This window comes from Prosopis cineraria, unplaced genomic scaffold (assembly GCF_029017545.1).
Source record: "Prosopis cineraria cultivar Desert tree isolate PC_DT_omini unplaced genomic scaffold, ASM2901754v1 PC14, whole genome shotgun sequence".
In the NCBI taxonomy this organism is placed as follows: Eukaryota; Viridiplantae; Streptophyta; class Magnoliopsida; order Fabales; family Fabaceae; genus Prosopis; species Prosopis cineraria.
The window spans coordinates 22,619,753-22,643,314 of NW_026555345.1; the positions used below are offsets into that span (position 1 = coordinate 22,619,753).

At 33.4% G+C, this 23,562-nt stretch overlaps 4 protein-coding genes across 5 annotated transcripts; all 4 read left to right on the forward strand.

Moving 5' to 3' along the window:
• Positions 1 to 269: 269 nt before the first annotated feature.
• On the forward strand, positions 270 to 2,407 carry LOC129293561 (F-box/kelch-repeat protein At3g06240-like). Its single transcript, XM_054931591.1, has one exon. The coding sequence runs from the start codon at positions 567 to 569 to the stop codon at positions 1,665 to 1,667; it is 1,101 nt and encodes a 366-aa protein (XP_054787566.1). The 5' UTR covers positions 270 to 566; the 3' UTR covers positions 1,668 to 2,407.
• Positions 2,408 to 7,682: 5,275 nt separating this feature from the next.
• Positions 7,683 to 8,089, forward strand: LOC129292368 (uncharacterized mitochondrial protein AtMg00860-like). Its single transcript, XM_054929934.1, has 2 exons — positions 7,683 to 8,027; positions 8,075 to 8,089. Exons 1-2 carry the CDS (start codon positions 7,683 to 7,685, stop codon positions 8,087 to 8,089), a joined length of 360 nt encoding a protein of 119 aa, XP_054785909.1.
• A 7,498-nt stretch (positions 8,090 to 15,587) lies between these two features.
• LOC129292851 (F-box/kelch-repeat protein At3g23880-like) lies at positions 15,588 to 16,950 on the forward strand. Of its 2 annotated transcripts, none has more exons than XM_054930516.1 (2): positions 15,588 to 15,647; positions 15,737 to 16,950. In XM_054930516.1, coding segments are annotated over exons 1-2 (1,086 nt in total). In that variant the 5' UTR covers positions 15,588 to 15,646; the 3' UTR covers positions 16,822 to 16,950. The 2 variants fall into 2 exon arrangements, with proteins under 2 accessions (XP_054786491.1, XP_054786490.1); XM_054930515.1 differs by having other exon boundaries at positions 15,615 to 15,647; positions 15,728 to 16,950.
• Positions 16,951 to 20,639: 3,689 nt separating this feature from the next.
• LOC129292853 (uncharacterized) lies at positions 20,640 to 21,970 on the forward strand. The gene is made up of 2 exons (XM_054930517.1): positions 20,640 to 20,855; positions 21,497 to 21,970. The coding sequence occupies exons 1-2, from the start codon at positions 20,774 to 20,776 to the stop codon at positions 21,868 to 21,870; spliced, it is 456 nt and encodes a 151-aa protein (XP_054786492.1). The 5' UTR covers positions 20,640 to 20,773; the 3' UTR covers positions 21,871 to 21,970.
• The last annotated feature ends 1,592 nt before the right edge of the window (positions 21,971 to 23,562 follow it).

A 23,562-nucleotide genomic window follows, 5' to 3' on the forward strand; every position in this document is an offset into this window, starting at 1 on the left:
CTTTCAATTATATCAATAAAAAATATTTTATTTTTTAAAAATATGGAAGAATTACATATAAATCTCACTTTACATAATTAATTACTCTCATTTTTATTGACAACTGAATTTAAGATTATGTATTGTCATTTTTCTAAATTCAATTATTAATATATTTGATAGTAATTAATTATATTGAGTATAATTTTAGAGAAATTCCTAAATCTTTTGAGCATGCAGAATTCAAACCCAGTATTTTTTTTTTTTTTCCATCAGAGAAGCCACGAAAACTTGGATAATCTAAATCTGGCTTTACAAATAAGCCTTTAACTTTTTTTTTTTAATAGAAGGCTAAAGAAAAAATTATACACACAAACAAATTGAGTCAGCGTACAAAAAATATTTACGATCAAAAGACGGGCTTTTATCCAATTTCAAAGTAGATAGAAGCTTACTTGCATATGGATGGGTCTGAGGAGTCAAACGTCTGAAAATTGAATATCTGGTGGCTGAATTCTCTCGCAAGTTTCCGCGTTTAACCATTCTATAAAGCAACCAAATCCCTGAATTTGCAGTGTGTGCCGACCATGGAGACCCTCCCTGAGCAGCTCATCGTCGACGTCCTCTTGAGATTGCCAGTCAAATCTTTGTTGCGTTTCAAATCTGTAAGTAAGTTATGGCGTTCTCTGATTTCCGATCCTCGCTTTGCCCATTCCCATTTTCAATTATCTTCATCCCTCGCCGATAGGATCGTTCACATCGCCAATTTTGGAGGCCGATCCATAGATTTCCACTCATCTTTCGATCGCGATTCTGCGATTGCAAACCTTAATTTTCCGATCACACCAAATGTGATGATTAGGGGTTCTTGTAGAGGCTTTGTGCTTCTCGATGCTTATCATCACTTGTTTATCTGGAATCCATCCACTGGTTTCTACAAACAAGTGCCGTACTTCCCTATGCTGTCGCCATTTTGCCCTTTCGTTCTTGGTCTCGGCTATGACGCCACCGATGATGACTATTTGTTACTTGTCGGGGCGTGTGATCCGTATGATGATGACTGCGGATCCGATTTCCAGTTTTTCTCAACGAAAGCCAATTCATGGAAGAAAATTGAGGGCACTGGTAGTTTTCCCTATATGAATGCCATAGATGACCCCAGGGCTGGGGTGTTTCTGAAAGAAGCCATTCATTGGTTGGCCTTCCGCCATGATACCTCTGTTGAATTAATCCTTGCCTTCAATGTGATTCAGAGGAAATTAATTGAAATTCCTCTGCCTGGTGACTTTTCCGAAACCTTGGAATTCGTTTTTCTGGGAACACTGGGAGGATATCTCAGTCTATACGTTGTTGATGATGACTTGAACGGAGGAGAAATTTGGTTGATGAAGGAATATGGAACGAAGTCGTCCTGGACTAAATCCATAGTTGTGTCTGTTGAGATTCCCTGTGACTACTTCTTCCCAATATGCTTAACTCAAAGTGGTGAAATTGTAGGATCAGATGGTCGTAATGCGCTAGTGAAATGCAATGAGAAAGGACAAGTGCTAGAGCGTGGCGATTACAATTATCGAATGGATGAGGATGACACAGTTGTGTGTAGAGACAGTTTGCTTTCACTTCCTTGTGACGGTGGGCGGTGTGGAAGAAACAGAAGAAGAGCAACAAAAACGAAGAAGAGGTATTAAGAAATAGGGAGAATTGCATCCCGGTTCTACCTAAAAACAATTAATTACTATAAATTTATTAACAATTGAATTAAAGCTATTAATAATGCATTGTTAATAGATAAGATTATTAATAAACTTTAGAAAAATTACTCTCTCACTCTCTGTTTGTCTTTTCACTAGTATATTTTCTCCCTTCTTTTGTTGAATTCAAAAGGATCTAACAATTCTGCAAAAAAAAAAAAAAGTAATAATTCTGCTCCATTTTAAAAAGAGAAAAGATGTAATAATTTCAATATTTTAAGAACCTGACCCCTTGAACGATTATACCACCATTTGGATACAAGAGTTGCTTTGTTTGATTCATTAATGTGGCATTCAACAAGATTTTGAAGGTGGCATCAATGGTGGCATCAAGAGTGGCAGGGTTAAGAAGTTGGAAATAATATTTGGATTATTAAAGTTCATTTAGTATAATTTAGTCAAATTTTTCTATTTTTATTGAATTTTCGTATTTAATTTTCAAGTATTTTTTTTACGTAATATTTTAAGCTTTAATAACCTATTGTGGGCTTTTAGGCTTAAGTTATCCATCAGAGTTTTTATGTTAGAGTTTTTAGGGAGTTCTACTTAAGTTAGGTGTCTTTTTATTTTTGTAAATATTACTCGAAGAGGGTATCAAAGGAGAGCGTATGGAATAAATGTTATTTCTTTTTCTAACAAGCTTTGCTTGTTTAATCGTGTTCAAAGTTGAATATCATGTGACCTTTTGGATAATTGTAGTGTTGAGAGTTCCTTGTTTGAGAGATTTTAGGCATAATTCCAAATCTTCATTTGAGTATTTCAATTTGTGTGCTCTTCGTGAGATAAGACACAGTGAAATTTTGAGTTATTGTGTGGGCTTCGGTATTAGAATAATTTTGAAAAAATTAAAATCAACCCGGAACCTATAATGATTGGACCACTTTAAACCATTTTATCTTTTTTCATCTTATTTTAGTAATAAAATTTTTTATTCAATTTAATAGTTTTAATGTCAACTTCTTCTCAGTGTTATAATAAAATTTTGAGTGGAAACTCGCTTACTTTAAGGTGACAAATAAGCTAAATAAAAATATACATCTAAAAAACAAGAAAATTAATTAAAAATAAATATATTATGATTGAACAAATCTAAATTGAGATGATTTGAATATTCTTGATGTTATATATATATATATATATATATGTGGGCATGCATATAAATATTATTATTTTATTTAATTATTGTGTTATCGATTACATGTGAGAAATATAATTCAATGATCTTTCCTCTGAATACAAGAGATATTTGATTTTTATGTCTATAATGATGATTCCTTTGTGATGTGATTTAAATTCATCAATAAAAACAATATCCACTGTAAGAATTTTTATTAAAACTTAAAATCTTTAGAAAGGTTCGAGCCATATATCAAGGAATCAATTTAGACATAGAAATCAAGTTGCTCTTGTACGGAGGAGCATAACAAGTTTAATAAAGATCTAAAATAAAAGCATTGGATAAAATAATTCAAAAAGTTTCAACCACTTTTACACGATCGCCAATCCCACTATCTGAGAAGATTTTTTATTCACTAGCATGTGGACGGCTACTAGCTAGAAAGGCTGCATGGTATTCAACATGTGTATGATGGCACCAGATCAAGTGTCATTGTTGAGACCAGTTAAGTGAGATTTAAAAGTAACGCATTAAACAATCATACATCTCTTTTCAAGTCAAGTCTTCCTTCTGGCAAAAAAAAAAAAAAAGGTCAAGTCTTCCTCTTCGTATAATCATTCTTCATGTGCACCTTCTTTTTGCATATCAAAAGAAACATTTGGCCACCCTTTTATTTGTTTGTTGATGTCGGGGCAAATTTATTCTTCCTTTTCTTATCTTTCTTTCCCTTCTATCAGCAATTTCCACTTGTACATAATTTATCTTTTATAGGAGATTTTTTACATCAATTCAAAGGCATCCACCATTGAAAGTAGAGACAGTAACATTTTTATAATATTTGTTAACATTGTAAAACTTTAAACATCTTCAAATTAAACTATTGTAGAAAATACTTTTAATATCAGATGTCTTTTAACCTGATGTTGAAAGTGCTAAAAATAAAAAAAATAAATAACTCTCAACAACGGGTTGACTTCAAATATTAATAAGCTTGTGTATTCTTTAAATATTTGGATCAAAGAGTTGAAATTGGTAAGTTTAAAATCTCATGATTATCATGTCTTGATACAACAATTATTATCAGTAGCCATTCGAGATATATTAAAAGAAGATTTGAGGCACACAATAACTAGATTTTGCTTTTTCTTTAATGTGATATATAGTAAAGTTATTGATCCCCTTAAATTAGATGAGTTAGAATAAGGAGCTTATATTATCTTATGTCAACTTGAGATGCACTTTCCTCCTTAATTTTTCAACACTATGATACATTTAATGGTTTATATAGTGAGTGAGGTAAAATGCGTGGCCCTGTCTACTTAAGATAGATGTACTTAGTTGAGAGATACATAAAAATATTAAAAGGGTATACAAAGAATTCTTACTGCCCTGAAGCATCTATCGTTCAAAAATATGTTGTTGAAGAAGTTATGAAATTTTGTTCTGATTACTTATCAAATACAGAACCAATTGGCCTTTCTAAACCTCATCAGGAGAGGAGGCAATTAGGTCAAGGCACACATGGGATATCAATAAAGAGCATAAATCGTGATGAAGTACAAGAAGTACATTTATATATCTTTAATAATATTGACGAAGTGTGAAATTACATAGATACACATAGAGAACTTTTTAAGGTAGAACGCAATTGGCTCAGACTGACTAAACAAAGGTTCTTGAAAAAGCATAATAGGACTTTTGCATATTGGTTCGAACAAAAAGTCTTAAATGAAGATAACATTTTTTATATGATTAAATGGTTAGCATAGGGTCTTAACTTGGATGTGATATGCTAGAGTGCATACGATGTTACTAGGCATTCCTTCTATACAAAGTCTCTTGATAAGAAGAGTATTGTGCAAAATAATAGAGTTATGATAATGGCTGAAACTGGATACTACTCAAGTAAGAAAGATAAGAATCTAGAATTGGTATCCATGCCTTATTTTGAGATTATTGAAGAGATTTGAAAGGTTAATTATGCAAAATTTAGAGTGTCTGTTTTCAAATGCAAGTAGGTTGACATTAATGATATTCAAGAGGATAAGTTAGGATTTACATTGGTTGATCTTAAAAGGCTAATGTTATAAATTTGTAATTAGGATATAATTGATTAGTTAGTTAATATAGCCGTTGGGAAAAGTATAGCCGTTAAAGTATAGCCGTTGGGAAAAGCTTGGGAAGGGACGTCTATATATAGGTTGATAATTGTATTTTGAGGTTTTATGAATGGAAGACGTATTATTCAGTGCAATCTCTATTTCTCAATCTCTCTCAACTTCTCCTCTTTAATCTCTCTTCTTTCCTGCTCTCTCTATCTTTCTGTTCTTCTCTCATTCATTCCCGCTCCCTCCCCCAACTTTCTATCTTTCCAAATTATTCTTACCTATCAGTGGTATCAGAGCCAGGCGCTCCTTGGCCCCCTCTTTTATATCTCCAATTACGGTTCATGGTCAAGATGCGTAGCAGACACTAACAAAGCCGACCAGAGATGGAAGATTTCATGGTCAAGATCGAAGAAAACAATGGAAAGATTGACGCCTTGACCGAATTGGTTGATAGGCTTTCCCAATAGTTTCAGTCTTTGGTAAGGGACCGAGAGGCTGAAAGAGAAGGCCACCATTGAAATGGACAGATTGCTGAACGCCATCATGAGCATGAGGATTATAGACACAGAGAGGGGTATGAACGAAGAGAATACCGGAGGCCCATGCAGTTCACGAAGATGGAGTTCCCAAAGTTTACTCGGGAAGACGTTCTCGGGTGGATTTTGAAATGTGAGCGATATTTCGAGCTTGATGAGACGCCAGAAGAAACCAAGATCAAGATAGCAAGCATGCATCTTGACCCAAGAGCCTTCCAATGGCATCAAGCTTATAAGAAATCATGGGAAGGAATTCGGCCGACGTGGAAAGAATATATAGAAGAAGTGAAAGATCGTTTCAGACCTGTTCATGAGATGCCAATGAGCGATTTAGCTCGTCTGAAGCAACGAGGAGTTCTGGCTGAGTATCACGATGAGTTTGATATGCTTGCGTGTAAGCTGCGACTGCCAGAAGAGTATTTGGTGGACATGTACCTCTCGGGTCTTCGAGAGGAATATGAGGGTCCAGTCCGCCTATTCAAACCTCGGACCCTGAGGGAGGCTCGGAAACTCACGAGAATGTAAGAAATCATATTCCAGAGACAGACCGAGAAGAAAACCCAGAATAAAGGGGAAGGATACGTGGCCACCTCAGTTTCGGCCACCCAACCCTCAGCACTAGCCACACAAACCTTCCAGTCAAACACGTGGGGTTCATATAAAAAAGCACTAATGGGTAATGGGGCCCATACTAAAGTCAAGACACCCTCTTTACCTCAGAAAAGTGTCTCGGTCAATCAAAAATTAGTCAACACTGTCCCGAAAATCCTTTCGGCGGACGAAGAAGCTGAACACATAAGAAAAAACTTGTGCTTCTACTGTCATGAAAATTTTTCACGAGATCATAGATGCCCACAAAGGCAGAGATTACAGCTTCATTTTATTGAGGTTAATGATGTCCCAAAAGAAGTTACTCAGCTGGAAGAAGATGGTGAGGTTGAAGGGGAAGACACCCAACCTTTTATCTCACTACACGCTATGGAAGGAGTTGATGATGGCTCTTCAATGAGGCTCATAGGGTATTTTGGCAAGAGGCAGCTTCATATTCTAATTGACAGTGGCAGCACCCATGACTTGGTGGACTTTAATGTGGCAAAATGACTCGGGTGGCAAGCTGATGGAACGAAGGAGGAATGGGTAGAGGTGGCTGGAGGAAGAAGATTAAAGGTGCATAGAATTTAGGAGGGGTTCAAATGGAGAATGCAGGGCTTAGAATTTTCTTTTGATTTCAGAATTCTTGAATTACATACCTATGATTTAATATTGGGGCTGAAATGGCTCAAAAGTATTAAAAATACTTTCTGGGATTATGAATCTCTAACCATGTTTTTTAAGCTTGAAGGAAAAATGTGTAAGCTTCAAGCTATGCCTTCCAATACCCTACGAGTAGTGCAACCAAAGAGAGTGGAAATTAAGGATTTTTCTACTAACCAAGTATTTTTGCTGCAATTAATTCCCAAGGGGCGTGAGAAGGTGGAAATCTTCTCAGTACAGACCTGTACGGAAATCCCAGAGGCGATTAATTCCACATTGCAAGGGTTCCCTAACCTCTTTAAAGCACCCAAGGGGTTGCCATCGTTTCGTGAGGGACACGATCACTCTATTGTTCTTCAAGAAGGTACCAATCTCGTAAACTTAAAGCCCTATAGATATCCCTCCACCCAAAAGGATGTTATTGAAGGGTTAGTCAAGGAATTACTACACACGGGGGTAATACAAGAGAGTTCCAGCCTATTTTCTGCTCCAATTGTCTTAGTCAAAAAGAAGGATGGTATTTGGAGGATGTGTATAGATTATAGGGAATTAAATAAAAAGACAGTGAAAAATCAATATCCTATTCCCTTAGTAGAAGACCTCTTTGATGAGTTAAGTGTTGCAAAATGGTTTACAAAATTGGATTTGAGGGCTGGTTATCATCAAATCCGAATGGTGCCTCAAGATGTTTCAAAGACTGCTTTTAAGACACACAGTGGGCATTATGAATAGTTAGTTATGCCATTCGGTCTAACGAATGCACCAGCAACTTTCCAAGGGGCTATGAATAGTATATTCCGTCCTTATTTAGGAAGTTTGTGTTAGTTTTTTTTGATGATATATTGATCTATAGCGCTAATCTTAATGATCATGTGCAGCACCTCAAGGAAGTGTTTTCTATTTTGAGACAGCATCAGTTCTTTATTAAAAAGAGCAAATGTCAGCAAGTGAAGTCGAGTATTTGGGACATTTAATTGGTGGGGGGCAAGTCAGAACAGATCCCAAGAAAGTGCAAGCAGTGGCTGAATGGCCTGAACCCACAAATATCAAGCAATTAAGGGCTTTCTTGGGGCTGGCTGGATACTATAGAAGGTTTGTTAAGAGCTATGGGATTCTAGCTAAGCCACTAACTCTTCTTCTTAAGAAGAATGAATTTAAGTGGTCAAGGGTAGCTGCTACAGCTTTTACTAAACTCAAGGAAGTCTTTATTTCTGCACCTGTACTCACTCTTCCAGATTTCTCGAAACAATTTGTAGTTGAAACTGATGCTTGTGGAGTAGGGGTAGGGGCTGTTCTAATGCAATTCGGTCAACCAATTGCTTACTTTAGCAAGGGTTTAGCTGAAAGGCATCAAAAACTCTCGATATATGAAAAGGAATTGATGGCGGTGGTCTTGGCTGTGCTTCATTGGCATCAATATTTGGAAAGGAAAAGATTTATAATAAGGTCAGATCAGCAAAGCCTAAAATATCTACTAGGGCAGAAGTTAAAAACCAGTTTTCAGATGTTTTGGGTTGCTAAATTAGCTGGTTTTGACTATGAGATTCAGTATAAAAAGGGGAATGAAAATTCTGTTGCAGATGCTCTCTCAAGAATACCAAAACAGCAAATTATGCAGATGATTTTAGACACATCATCACCAGAGTTGCTTGAGAAGATAAAGGAAAGTTGGGATGTGGATGCTGTTATTTCAGAAATTCGGAAGAAAACGCAAGAGAATGAGGGAATTTGGGGTCATTTTTCTTGGGATGGGAGCTTATTAAGAAGAAAAGGGAAGCTGGTAATAGGGTCTCATCCTCCTTTGAAGCAACAAATATTGGAATGGCTCTATGCAAGCCCACAAGGTGGTCATTCAGGAATTCAGGCTACATATCAGAGGGTTAAGTCCTTATTTTGGTGGAAAAAAATGATAATTGACATTTTTGATTTCATTAAACAGTGTGATACATGTGCTAGGTGTAAATATGAGACTGTTGCTGCCCCTGGACTATTACAGCCTTTGCCTATTCTTAGTAAGGTATGGGAGAGTATCACTATGGATTTTATTGAAGGGCTCCCTAAATCCTTTGGCAAGGACACTATTTGGGTAGTAATTGACCGTATGAGTAAGTATGCACACTTTGTACCACTCACTCATCCCTTTTCAGCTTCCATATTAGCTCAAATTTTTATGGATCAAGTTTATAAATTACATGGGGCACCATCTGAAATTATTAGTGACCGTGACCCTTTATTTGTTAGCGGCTTTTGGAAAGAGTTTTTGCAGGTTTTGGGAGTAAAGCAACTTCTTTCCACTACGTATCACCCTCAAACGAATGGGCAGTCTGAAGTGCTTAATCGTTGCTTGGAAACCTACCTTTGGTGTATGTGTTGGGAACAGCCCAAGCAGTGGAGTAAGTGGCTGTCACAGGCAGAATGGTGGTATAATACCACTTTTCACACAGCAACTAAGGCTACTCCCTATGAACTTCTATATGGTCAGAAACCTCCTCTCCATTCTCCTTATTTACCTCATAATAGTGTGCTAGATGCTGTGGACAGGTCGTTTACAGCAAGGGAAGAGATGATAGCTGTTCTCAAACATCATCTCCATCGTGCTGCGAATATGATGAAGCAAAGGGCAGACTCACACAGATCTGATCGGGAATTTGCAACCTGATTATTTTGGGCCTTACAAGGTGATTCAAAAAGTTAGAGTAGTGGCCTATAAGTTAGAACTACCACCTGATTCTAGAATACATGCAACCTTTCATGTATCCCTATTGAAGCTATGTCCTAATCCTAAAGTCAAGCAGAGGCATCCACCTCTTGACTGGCCTGAAATACCTCCTGTTTTAGAACCTGAATGCATTTTGCAGAAAAGAGTTGGCTGGAAAAAGAGGAGGATAATTACTAAAATTTTAGTCAAGTGGAAGCAATTACCTGAGGAAGAAGCATCCTGGACAGCTTTACATCAGTTTCAGCAGTAATTTCCTTAATTTGTTGTTACTGATCCTTGAGGGCAAGGATCTCTTTGGGGGGGTATTGTTATAAATTTGTAATTAGGATATAATTGATTAGTTAGTTAATATAGCCGTTGGGAAAAGTATAGCCGTTAAAGTATAGCCGTTGGGAAAAGCTTGGGAAGGGACATCTATATATAGGCTGATAATTGTATTTTGAGGTTTTATGAACGGAAGACGTATTATTCAGTGCAATCTCTATTTCTCAATCTCTCTCAACTTCTCCTCTTTAATCTCTCTTCTTTCCTGCTCTCTCTATCTTTCTGTTCTTCTCTCATTCATTCCCGCTCCCTCCCCCAACTTTCTATCTTTCCAAATTATTCTTACCTATCAGCTAACTTATGGGGAGGAGCCATTTATTATAACAGACTAAGCAAAATAAGTTTTCTATGTCACCAATCCAGCAAATAAAAGTTAGTCAATAGCTCTCAAAGGAAAAATGGTAATTGATAGTGATGATAAAAATGAAGCAGGCTTTGATATTTTTAAGACCCCTACCTTCTAGTCAGGACTACTCAATTTGAATTTAAATGAGATAAATGACAAACATGCCATATGAAGTGATTACCATTAAGGGATATGAGAGAATATCCTTATATGAATTTAATTTTGAAATTATTTTTAGTTTTTTAATTTTAAATTATGTTTTATTTACAATTCTTTGTGTTTTATTTATTGTTGTATTGTTTGAATTATGTTTTATTTACAATTCTCTGTTATATTTTTATGAACTTGAAGATGTATCAAAGTAAATCTACTAACAGTGCTCAGAGCTAGCCGACTGCGTAGGTTAGCCTACTACAAAGGTTACTTAGAGCTAGCCAACTGTAGAGGTTGCTTAGAGTGGTGATAATGATCTTAGTCAAAGCTAGTCAGTGAGGAGGGACAGACGAGGCATGCAACTAAGAGAGCTGACCTTAAGTGAGACTATTGGCTGCAGATTATCAATTTAGTTCGACCAGCGATAGAAACCATAAGGGCTAAATAAGGCTAAGTTTGTTAGCTACCTTAGGCTCCTATCATGTAACAATCCCAATATCTTGTTTGAAGATTGGCTTGATGTGCCAAAACATGTGAAGAAACAAATTTGGGAAAGCATTCAAGTATATCATTGAAAAGTTATAAATATTTGTGATTATTACATGTAAAATACTAACTATTATTAATTGTAGCTCACCTATGATGTTTCAAATGATCAAGCATGTCAGAGACAGTTGCTAAAATATTATGGAGAGTGTTAAAGAGCTTTTAAGACTGACCTTGTGAGGAAATTTATCCATGTTGAGTTGAAAGAATGTCAGGCTCGTCGTAATCCTCTTGAGGCAATTTTTGGATGAACAAACTTGGCAGGAATTCTATAGGATTTGGACTTTTGAAAAAGCTATAGTTAGTTAATTTTTAATTGACTTAGTTTTAGTAATTTAATTTAATTGATTGTATTAATTTGCTAATTTCTTATTAATTAACAGGAGAAATGAGCAAAAGGGCAAGAAATTGTTGGGAAAAATGAAAGCCTCCACATAATATCTCATGGGAGTTATCATTGGGTTGACGATATCTTAATGAATGAAAAGTTGAAAAAGAGAGAAGAAGAAGCTAAATTCAATCATTCTATTCTCTTATGCCCACCATCACTTATCTCTTGTGAGGATAAATAGAGATATGGTCATAAATACATGAAAGTAGGGTATACAAGTGAGAAGGCACATGAGATTGCCGAAAGGATTGTAAGTAACATTTAATTTTTAAATTTTCTTTATTCAATTATTCATATTTTTTGTTATGATTTTTGTTTTGTTTGTTACAAGAGGCACTTAAGGAATAGCAAGTTTAAGGATCCTTCACTCCAGAGGGTAGAAATGACATCTTGCTGGTTGTTATAGGCAACCCAAAGCATCTAGTACATGTTAGATGTGTTGGATTTGGTGTGAGAATCAAAGTTTACTTTAGAATACCTACACACCCTAGCAACTCGAGTGCTGTTATGAGAGAGAAGCTAGAAACTATAATGACAAATATAAGGCAACAAGCAATGAAGAATACTAAAGCTTTATTTGAAGCTTGCTTGGAAGCTTAGCTTGCAAAAAATGAAAGAGGAGATGATGACTTTCATGACCTCATGATAAGAGATGACTGCCAATGCACTTCATACATAATTTTATTAGTTTCACAACAAGAAAGGGAGTAATATTATTAGACATGTGTCAAAGGGTCCTTCAGTTAGAAATATCAATAAACTATGTGAGTTATATTTAAAGGACTTTGCTAGATGCTTGGTTGCTTTTGGCAGTGTTCACACTTTGGAACAAACCTTCCACTATGAGCAAATGCAACCAAATCAAGTGAGAGTAGTGGTAGAAGATGTAAAAGTACTAGAGGTACTCATTCCATTCCTTATTGTTTTTATACAAAGTCGTAGGCAACCATAAAAGATTAGCTTGTGCGGGTATATGTGATGAAGCACATACTCAACATCATCACACTAGGAATGACTAAATTTACTAATGAGGTAAATATATTTTTGAAAGGCTAATTTTGTTGTTATTTGAATTAGTTAGTTAATATTTTAATTGTAATTTTATACTTCAATTTAGATTTTTGATATTGCAGATTCATTCTCTGAAGAAGAGGTTAACAACATCTTCATATGCTGAGCACAATATTTTGTGAATGGTATATGAGATTTAGGTAGTTTTTTAAGAAATTGTATAGGCCATTTGAGTTTTACGTAATTTCTATAAAATTTTGTATTAAAATTTGCATTGTTTATATGTACTAGAACTAACTGGCTTTAAATTGCATAGAACATTTCAGTTGCAAGAATTGGGGGAATAAGTAGAAACAGATTCAATTTTTTTGGACTACAACCTCTATTAAAAGTCATACTTTCAACCGTGGTTGTTACGATAATTGCTATTAAAAGTCTCACTTTTTTCCAAAAATTTAAACAATGATCAACTTTTAATAGCAGATTTTGAACCGTTGTTGAAAGTTTTTTTAGCAACGGTTGTCCGTCACAGACTTTTAACATCCCCCATAACAATAGCGGTTATGTAATCGCTATTAAAAATATTTTTTACCCATTATTAAAAGCATATTATGTAATAGTTTTCATTAAAACTCAACTAAATAAGCCTCTTTTAATTTGGTGCATCTCTCCCATTTTTCGGCAATCTTGTTTCCTCTTGAACACATATGGTTTGTAGTTCGTCCCCTGTCTAGTTTTCATTATGTGTGTGTAGTAAGAAACTTTGTATCGTCAAAAGGCCTCTATGTGAAGAGAAGTATCTCATCTTCATTGTATGTTGTCTTACTCCTCCAATACCTGCAAGTCTAATACTTCATATATGATTTTCAAAGTAATACTCTCACCTAACAACTTGTTGGATGGCTTGAATTGCTTATTCTACAGCTGCAAATAATCTTTGGCAATACAATTTTCAGGGACAGCACCCGAATGCTTCTTGTAATCCGTGTTCAGATAGCAGAAGTCATAGACAGTTAGATTGCTCCCACTGATCATAATAGTTCATTGCATGTTGCTTAGTAGAATTATCAACTAGCTTAGGGGTTTGTCAACCTTTAAAGCAGAATACAAATCCACGCAACCAAGCTGAAGCAAAACATCATCCTTTTAGTCCGAGTAGTTAATTAGTACCATCTATGAACGTTTTGCTACTAATTTATGTAACAATTCTAGAAGTGGCTATAGAAAATACAAGATTAAGTATCATTTCAAGATTTGATTTTTGGAGGTATACAAGAAGAACTTTGTTTTTGAAAGGACAACTTTGCTTAGATTTTTTTTAAGGAATTAGTCACATGGTTGCCGATTATAGATATATGCTAGATAACAAAAAAAAAAAAAAAAACTGCAAGACAATTAGAAAAGGAAAGTAAACACAGTCACATTTTAGTTTTGAGGCAATCACAATGCCATGCATGTATGTTTAATGACGTTTATACTAATATTTACATGTGGACAAAGACGCTAGTATAACAAAGGTTGTCTTTTAAAAAATTCTTTGATCCTTAATATAAAACACTCAAAAGCATATTATTTATATTTTTATAATATTACTTATATTTAGACTCATTAACTATAAAAAGAATGTAATTGAAATTTTAAAAAAATCATTTAAATAGAAGTAAAATGGAGAGTTTATTTTATTTTTAAACAAAATTAATTACTTAACGATATCTTCTTGATTTGATTAGTTAGTTAATAAAAGAGCCGAGAGTGGGTATGTGCATTTGAACTGCATACACATCAAAATTTCGGTGAGAATTTAATAAGAACACAAGTGGCGCCCAAACCAATTTTCTGGAAATTTGCATCACAAATCCAGCTCAAAAGGCCCAACGAAGCCTAGCTCCGCATTTGTTGCCTTTTAAACAATTTATAGAACCAAAAATAAATGAAGGCCTGAATTATTATTTTTTAAGTAGAAGAACATCTATTAATAGCCTGAGATTACAAGCTATATTAAACTCATAATCTTTCACTTACAATTACAGGAAAATTTATATGTTACTAGGCTACACAATCATTAATACGAAGGCCAAAATTATGACATGCCTAAATTAAATAGCAGATCCAAATGTCATAATTGCAACACAAATTAGCCTAATTAAAACCATGGTGCTGAACGCATGCTAAGCCCTTTTTTTTATTTTAAGAAAAAAAATTGCTGGAGCAAAGCAGCGTCAGCACTTCCATTTTCTAACAGTATGTCAGATAAAAAAATGGCCCACCTTGATGGTGTTATGAGCTGAGTCTTCGGCTGTTACTCTAAATATTGTTGGTATCTTACATGACTGTCTCAAAGTTGAAGTTTGATTATTTTTAACTTCTGTGATAAGTAAGATTCTAACTGTATCCTTTTATGTTAGTTTATTTTTAAATTCTTTTTTCTGAAATACTGGACATTTTGAATTTTTTAGGCACTTTTCTATACTTTTTTTTAATCAATTAATAATCTTCCTTTAAAATATTATACCATTTAAATTCAGTACTCTTGTAGTGTTAAGGATAAAATTATAAATATAATAGACCAGGATCAGTATGAAAACAAAAATGCTTGTTTGAATAATATTATATGTCCCCTTAATGTGCTACAAAAAAAAAAAACTTAACAAGAGAATAATGAAGAGATGAGAAAAAATCTCTTGATTAATTTGGTGATTCATTTTATTCATTAATTTGGATGTTCATTCCTTCTCTTTTTTCATATAAATTTGCAAAATATCAAAATATTAAATTTGGATGACACAATATTTTAAAAAAAATCATTAATTGACCAAAAAATTATAAAAAATAACCTAAAAATTTAATAAATATTATTAAAATATTTAATATTTTAAAATTATTATTTATAAATATTTATTCAAAATTTATAAAATACGCACACATGCACGCACGCACACGCACACACAATGAAACAAAATAGAACTAAAATAATCTTTTCAATTACTCTCTCTCATAATATTTATAAGTTGCTTTTAATATTTTTATTAAAATTAAAAAAAATAAATTTTATTAATTTTATCTAAAAATTTAATAAGTTTTTAACTTTATCGTTATTAAATATATTTATTCTAAAAATAGAAGACTCTAGCATTTAATAATTTTCCTACATTAAATAAAGGTAAAAGAGTAAAGAAAAATATAATAATTGTGCTCTATAAATAAGATCAAAGCAAATATCCTCTCTTTATCTTATAAATAGGATCAATGAAATATATGAAAATATTTTATTTATTTATTTATATTTTAATAAAAATATTTTTTTTTATCTGGAAATATGTTAAGAAAAATCTTTTGAGCAGCAGAATCCAAACACTTCTGCAAGAAGCTAACTTGCTTATGGATGGGGTCTGAGAAGTCAAGTGTTTGAATAGTAAGTATCCGATGGCTGAATTCTCTCGCAAGTTTCCGTCATTAACCATTCTATAGAGCAACCAAACCCCTAATTTGCAGTGTGTGCAGTGTTGAACATGGAGAGCATCCCGGAGCAGCTCATCGTCGACATCCTCTTGAGATTGCCGGTCAAATCTTTGTTGCGTTTCAAATCTGTAAGTAAGTTATGGCGTTCTCTGATTTCCGATCCTCGCTTTGCCCAATCCCATTTTCAAATGTCTTCCTCCCGCGCCGATAGGATTGTTCACATCGCCGATTCTGGAGCTCGATCCATAGATTTCCACTCATCTTTCCATGACGATTCTGCGATTGCAAACCTTAATTTTCCGATCACATTAAATGTGATGATTAGGGGTTCTTGTAGAGGCTTTGTGCTTCTCGATGTTTATGATCACCTGTTTATCTGGAATCCATCCACTGGTTTCTACAAACATGTGCCGTACTTCCCTATGCCGTCGCCAGTTTGCCCTTTCGTTCTTGGTCTCGGCTATGACGCCACCGATGATGACTATTTGTTACTTATCGGGGCGTGTGATCCGTATGATGATGACTGCGGATCCGATTTCCAGTTTTTCTCAACGAAAGCCAATTCATGGAAGAAAATTGAGGGCACTGGTAGTTTTCCCTATATGAACGCCACAGATGACGCTAGGGCTGGGGTGTTTCTGAATGAAGCCATTCATTGGTTGGCCTTCCGCCATGATACCTCTGTTGAATTAATCCTTGCCTTCAATGTGATACAGAGGAAATTAGTTGAAATTCCTCTGCCTGGTGACTTTTTCGAAACATTGGAATTCGTTTTTCTGGGAACACTGGGAGGATATCTCAGTCTATACGTTGTTGATGATGACTTGAACGGAGGAGAAATTTGGTTGATGAAGGAATATGGAACGAAGTCGTCCTGGACTAAATCCATGGTTGTGTCTGTTGAGATTCCTTGTGATTTCTTGTTCCCAATATGCTTAACCGAGAGTTGTGAAATAGTTGGATCAGATGGTCGCAATGGGATAGTGAAATGCAATGAGAAAGGACAAGTGCTAGAGCGTGGCGATTACAATTATCAAATGTTTGAGCAGAACACAGTTGTATATACAGAGAGTTTACTTTCACTTCCTTGTGATGGTGGTGAAGGAGGAGAAGACAAGCAACAATAATGAACGAGAAGGCATGGGGCAAGGACTAGGGAACATTTTCTCTCTCTTTTATTTACAATTACATTTTCCTTTCTTTTGTTGAATTCTGAAGGGTGAAATTAATTCTGCAGAATCCTGTGTTTTCCCTCCCCTGCATGCTGTATGGTTTTCACTTTTAATTCTCTTTTCGAGCTTCAACCAATGCAATTAATATCTCTAATCATTATTCAAAGCAACAACAATTATTGGCTATTGTCCTATTTATAAGGGTGAGGAAGCATTCGTTTCAATCCTATTTATAAAGTTTTTTTTTTTTAAATTTTTGTATACCATATTAAATGTGAGAAATGGTATTAAATGCTAAGATATTTTATTTTTAATATATATAATTAGAGTAATGTTATTTAATTAATGATATTTAAAGTTTTTTAATTTTAATAAAACATGTCAAAAGTGATTTATAATAGGAGCAGAAGAAGTATTGTCTACATTTGTTCAAAATCTAAGATATACTTTTAACTATTCAATAAAGATTAAAAAGTAACAAAAGATGATTTGTATAATTAAAATAATAAAAAGATATTACCACTTTTTAAGAGTATCCATAAATTAAAATTAATCTATCTTAATTTTATTTAATTCTTTTCTTATATAATTTAATATATAAAATTTTCTGAATTTTGAGACAATTATACAGAATCTCCTCACATTTAAAAATTTAAAATTAATCTTATAATTTTTTTTTTACCATAGACTCCCTTACTATTATTTTTTAGTTATCTTATTAATAAAAGTTACTATGTCATGTTTAAAAAAAAAAAAGATATATAGTGGCTTATGTGACATCTCATGTATTTTAATAATAAATTTATAAAAATTTTAAACATATTTTTCTATTATTATTCACTTATATCGGATGCTGCTTAAATTGTTGCATATCCATTTTTAAGATCATGAAACGGACAGTGTCATAATCTTGACCATCTCTTCAGGCTACTCCTTTGTTTGGTTTGCTAGTTTTCTGTCAGTTTTTACTGGGGAAGTCAAATGTGGGTGACTAATGTGTTCAGTGCTCTTTGTTGTGATGAGCATCGAGTGCTCACTGGCCACTGAATGATGTGAGTCACCATTTTGTTTTGAAATAATCCTAGCCATTCATTTTAAATTAATTTTAATATATTGTTAAAGTTATATTTATAAAAATAAAATTTATAAAATTTAAAATAATTATATTAAATCTAAACTATCTTTCGTGCTCATCACGCATGAGATACTGGACTGTGTAAATTTAAATTTTTTATTTATCAAAATGGAAAATTATGAAATATTTTAATAAATATGTTAATCATCAATCAGCATAAATTTAATCTAGACATTCTAATTTAATATTAAATTTTTTATCATTTTTATAAATTATAAAAATAATAAACACGTTCCAATTTAATATTAAAAAAATTTATAATAACATAATTTATATATATTTTTAATAGTTTAGTTTTAAAATTAAAATTTTTTTATAAATTTTATTTAGATAAATGCAATTTAAAATGAACTGTTGGGATCAATTTCTAAATGAAATGGACCGTCCAGATCAGTTATTGTGCACCGAATGAATGCCGTCCCACTTTTTTCATGCCTGTTTGCCGCTACCTGGAGAACTCATCGTTCTCGTTTCATGCACACTTTGCATTATAGGCTTGTAATTCTCCTCAAGTTCAGCAATTACTTGTCTCACTCTGTGTTGATGATGTCTTAGTGGGATTTATTTTAGAGGGTCCCTCTTTTTTTTTTTTTTCTCTATGGTGTTTGTTAGTTTTTCTTTCCATTTGCTTTGTGGGCCAAGTCTGTTTTGTTTGGACTAATGTGTTTGCAATAAACAGACTTTTTTATTTAAAAATAGTTGTTGTTGAAATAAAATGGAGAAAATGTGATTTAAAATCCTTTAACCACACTTGATGAAAAAAAAAAAAAGGTTCTTTAAAGTCTAAAAATTCACTTTAAACGAAAGTATTGAAATAAAATTAAAATACAGAGTAAAATTATCTATTATCTCTTATAGCCTCTATTCTTTTCTGGCTTAATTTTCATTTTTTCTTTGTCAACGAATAAGCTCTCCAGTCTCCACACTTGGTTGAGCTCGCTGCCAAAAGTCATCAACTGTTGTCAAACATGCGTGGTTGTTCTCGGGCAAGTACGCAATCTTGAATGAAATTGGATCAAATGACTCTGAGTTTTGATCAAATTGCCGTTGAAAATTCTGCAGATGTACGCAGTCTTGAGCAGGACAAATATATGAATAGAATCAAAGAACGTTGCGGGACCGGGAAGGTAACCTCCAATTATGTCGAAGAGTTTGGTTCAATTCGGTCATCAATGTCTCGTTGGTCTACTGTACATTATTTGGCCGAGCTTGGTTCGATGGAGAATTTGTATCTGAAGATGGGATTCTGGCCATGAGAACGAGTTCTAATTTTGGTCCGGAGGGTCAGCATGGGAAGATGAGTTATTTTAAAGAGGTTACTTTTATTAGAATTTTTTTTTTCCTTTTTACCAAAGCAATCATATTAACAAACTTGTTAGTTGACATACACTAAGTTCTTAATTTCCCTTGTACACTTGTTAATGCAGCATACTGAAATTGTAAGGATTTGTAGAGGGAAGTTCATTGAGTCCTTTCAATTTAGTGCCAACAAACACTCCTTCTCCCTTGCAAAGTGTGCCACCAGCTGGCTTTCAAAGCTCGCAGAGATCCTCCAATACAGAAAGTTTAACTGAATAGAGTTTGCCTTTAGAGTTTGTACATGAATGTATCCACACAACCCATTTAGAGTTTTTTTTTTTTTTTTTTTTGCATGAGTTGCTCTTTGTAAAGGAGGTTTACTGAAATGGGTAAATCTTTGTAAATTAGGTTTCTCCATATAGGATGCCTTTTGTAAAGTGGTTCATTTGCATATGAAAAGATTTCATGTGGGAAAACATTCGATGCTAATGTAAATGATAATTTATTAATATATGTTATTAATTTTTTCAACATGAGTTATTTATGTCATTACTAAAGTTTGATTTTACTCCAAATGTTGGAATCATGATAAAATGAATTGTTCATTGCCCATACCAAAATTGTTCACTTCCTTATATGAAATTGTTCATTAACCTACAAGAGTTGTTTGTGTCATTGTTGAATATTAATTTTATTCCATGTTATAATCATGGTAAAATGATATGTTCATTTCCTTACATAAAATTATTCATTAACCTGCAAGAATTGTTTGTACCATTATTAAATTTTAACTTTATTCTAAGTGTTGTAATTATAGTAAAATGGGTTGTTCATTTTCTTTCATAAAGTTGTTTATTGCCTTACAAGAGTTGTTTATATCATTATTGAATTTTAATTTTATTTCAAGTGTTGTAATCATGGTAAAACAAATTATTCATTTCTTATATGAAGTTTTCATTGACTTATAGGAATCAATATTGTTTGTGTCATTACTAAATCTTTATTTTATTTCAAATATTGTAATTATAATAAAATAAATTATTCATTGACCTATAGGAATTATTTGTGTCATTAGAACAAGTCTGAGAAACAATGAGGTAATTTTACTTTGCATTTTAATCTTATTTCAATACCTCTTGTCTGAAATAAATTTTCAAAGTTTAAGAAGGTTTTTTTTTCATTAAACATGGTCAAGAAGTCCTGAATGAAATTTTCTCAAGAAAATATTACCAGGAAAATTAGGATATTAGACAGACATTATTTCTACCCCAAGAGTTGAGGGTGAAAATGACAAAAATGTAAAGATGCCAGGCAGTATTCTTCAAGAAGCTAACTTGTATGGATAGGGGTCTGAGAACTGAGAAGTGAAGCATCTGAATAGTGACTTTCCAATAGCTGAATTCTCTTGCAAGTTTCTGGCAATAACCATTCTATAAAGCAACCAAATCCCTTATATTGCAGTGTGTGCTGACCATGGAGACCCTCCCTGAGGAGCTTATTGTCGACATTCTCTTGAGATTGCCCGTCAAATCTTTGTTGCGCTTCAAATCCATATGTAAGTTATGTCGTTCTCTGATTTCTGATCCTTGCTTTGCCCAATCCCATTATCAGTTATCTTCCTCCGTCACCGATAGGCTTGTTAACATCTCTGATTCTGGAGTTCGATCCATAGATTTCCACTCATCTTTCAACCGACGATTCTGCTGTTGTAAACCTTAATTTTCCAATTACACCACCTCCTTTTAATGTGATCATTAGAGGTTCTTGTAGAGGCTTTGTGCTTTTCTATTTTCATCCTTATCATCATTTTTGTGTGGAATCCATCAACTGGTGTCTACAAACAAGTACTGTACTTTCCTATGCTGTCTTGACTTTTCCCTTTCATTGATAGTCTCGGCTATGACGCCTCTAATGATGACTATTAGATACTTCTAAGCAAGTTTGGTCCAAATGATGGTGACTCGGAATCCGATTTTCAGTTTTTCTCCATGAAAGCCAATTCGTGGAAGAAAATTGAGGGCACTGGTTTTCCCTATATCAACGCCGTGGAGCGCTCTAGAGCTGGGGTATTTCTTAATGAAGCCATTCATTCATTGGTCTACCGTGACGATGATGCCTTTGTTGATTTAATTCTTTCTTTTTATTTAACATAGAGGAAATTAATTGATATTCCACTGCTTAATTGTTTTTTGCAAGACATGGAATTTGTTTATTTGGGGACACTTGGAAGATGCCTCAATCCATCCATTGTTGATGAAAACATTAACGGAGCTGAAATATGGTTGATGAAGGAATATGGAATGAAGTCGTCTTGGACTAAATCCATGGTTGTGATTGTTGAGATTCCTTGTGAGTTCTTCTTCCCAATATGCCTCACCAAACGTGGTGAAATTGTTGGATCAGTACTTGGTTATGATAAGTTATTGAAATGCAATGACAAAGGGAAAGTGCTGGAGAATTATGAATACAAGAATCAACCATATGAGGATAACGCCATTGCATGTAGAGAGAGTTTACGTTCACTTCATAGTGAAAGTGAGGAAGGAGGAGGAGACAACCAACAACAATGATCATGGGGCATGTAATGTAAGGAATATATTCTCTATTTTTGCTACAATTTAATTTGCCTATCATTTGTTGAATCCTAAAGGATGAAGATTATTCTTCAAATTATTTGATTACTATTACATGTTCAGTTCAATCTAATTTGAACCTCATGGTGTAAGAAAAAATTCCTACCAATGGTAGCCTCATGAATACTAGGACGACCTTCAATATTGATCCTAGAATAAATTGATTTGACATGCTTGACTAGTTGAACCAAGCACTCATTTGGTTAATACATTTCATTACTTCTTTAGCTTTAAGCACTTTATTTTACTAGCAATTCACCTTTAAATACTTACTATATGATACAATGTAATATAACAAAGGGCATGTTTGGATTTCAATTTGACAAAAATAAGTTTTCATTAATTATATTTTTTCAATATTACTTTTTAAATGGAGAGAGAATTAAAATAATTATAGTATAATGATTAAGTACATGAATTTAAAGTTATGTTAAATAAAAGACATTTTTAGTGTTAATTAAGAAAAAAGAGAGGATGTCACACCGGAGGGACTCAGATGGGAAAAACGATGGAGAAAAGATGGAGGTGGCTTTACTATAGATTAGAGTCCAAAATAAGGGTCGGGCCTGAAGGGTTGCTCGTTTAAGCTCATTTTTATAAAAATTTGAGCTTTAAAAAAATTATATTTTTAAAAAAAATCGGGCTTGAAAGCTCTTTTAGGCTTGTTTTTGTTTTTTCCTTAAAAAATAAAATATTTTTAATTTTTAAATTGAATTTAAACTTTGGAATATATATTTATAATTTAAAATTAAAATTTTTATTATTTATTTTTAATTTTTAAATATTATAGTTTTTATTTTTAAAAAACATATGAAATATTATAATTAAAAATTTTAATTTTTAAAAATTCTAAAAAAATAAAAAAAATAATAATAAGGGCTTACAGGCTTGACCTTAGGCCCTTTATATAAAGACCAGGCTTTAAAAAATTAGGTATTTTAAGAAAACCATGCTTAAGGGCTCAAGTTCATACAGGTCAGGTTTGCCCGTTTCTCAACTCTACTATAGATAGAGGATGACGAGCAAGATCGAACTTGGAGAAAGGCGGAAGAAGATGAAGGAGACAAAAATGATTGAACTCATTCAATAGCCTCCAGAAGAGATGTGCTGAAGCTTTTCTTTTCTTTTTTTTTTAAATGTGTCAAGGAGGATTTACAAATATGTAGTCTCTGGGTTAAAATTGAAAAGTTAATGCATATATTTTAGAGAGAATTACAGTTAGATTTCATACAAGAGAATTAATTACTACAAGATTCATTGACAACTGAACTAAACAATGGACCTTACCGTAATTAATTTCTTTGTGTGAAATTTCAATATAATTGTCCCTGTATTTTATACCCATCCAACATGGTATTAACTTTCTTCACAATGGAGTCTTTTAGCCAAACACAATTAACAAAAAATGGAGGGTGTTTGTTTGCTTTTTTTTGTTTGGGGTTAAAACCATGGTTTTAATTGGCATAATTGATTAATTTGGGGTATACAAACAAGCTCAAAAACAATAATTTTAAAATGTTTGAGATACGGTTATATGAGTGTGTGTGACTGTGTGTAATGTACATTTAAAAATTTTAGAATATATGTATGAGTATCTCGAATTTTAAACAAATAGTTTTAAAATAATAT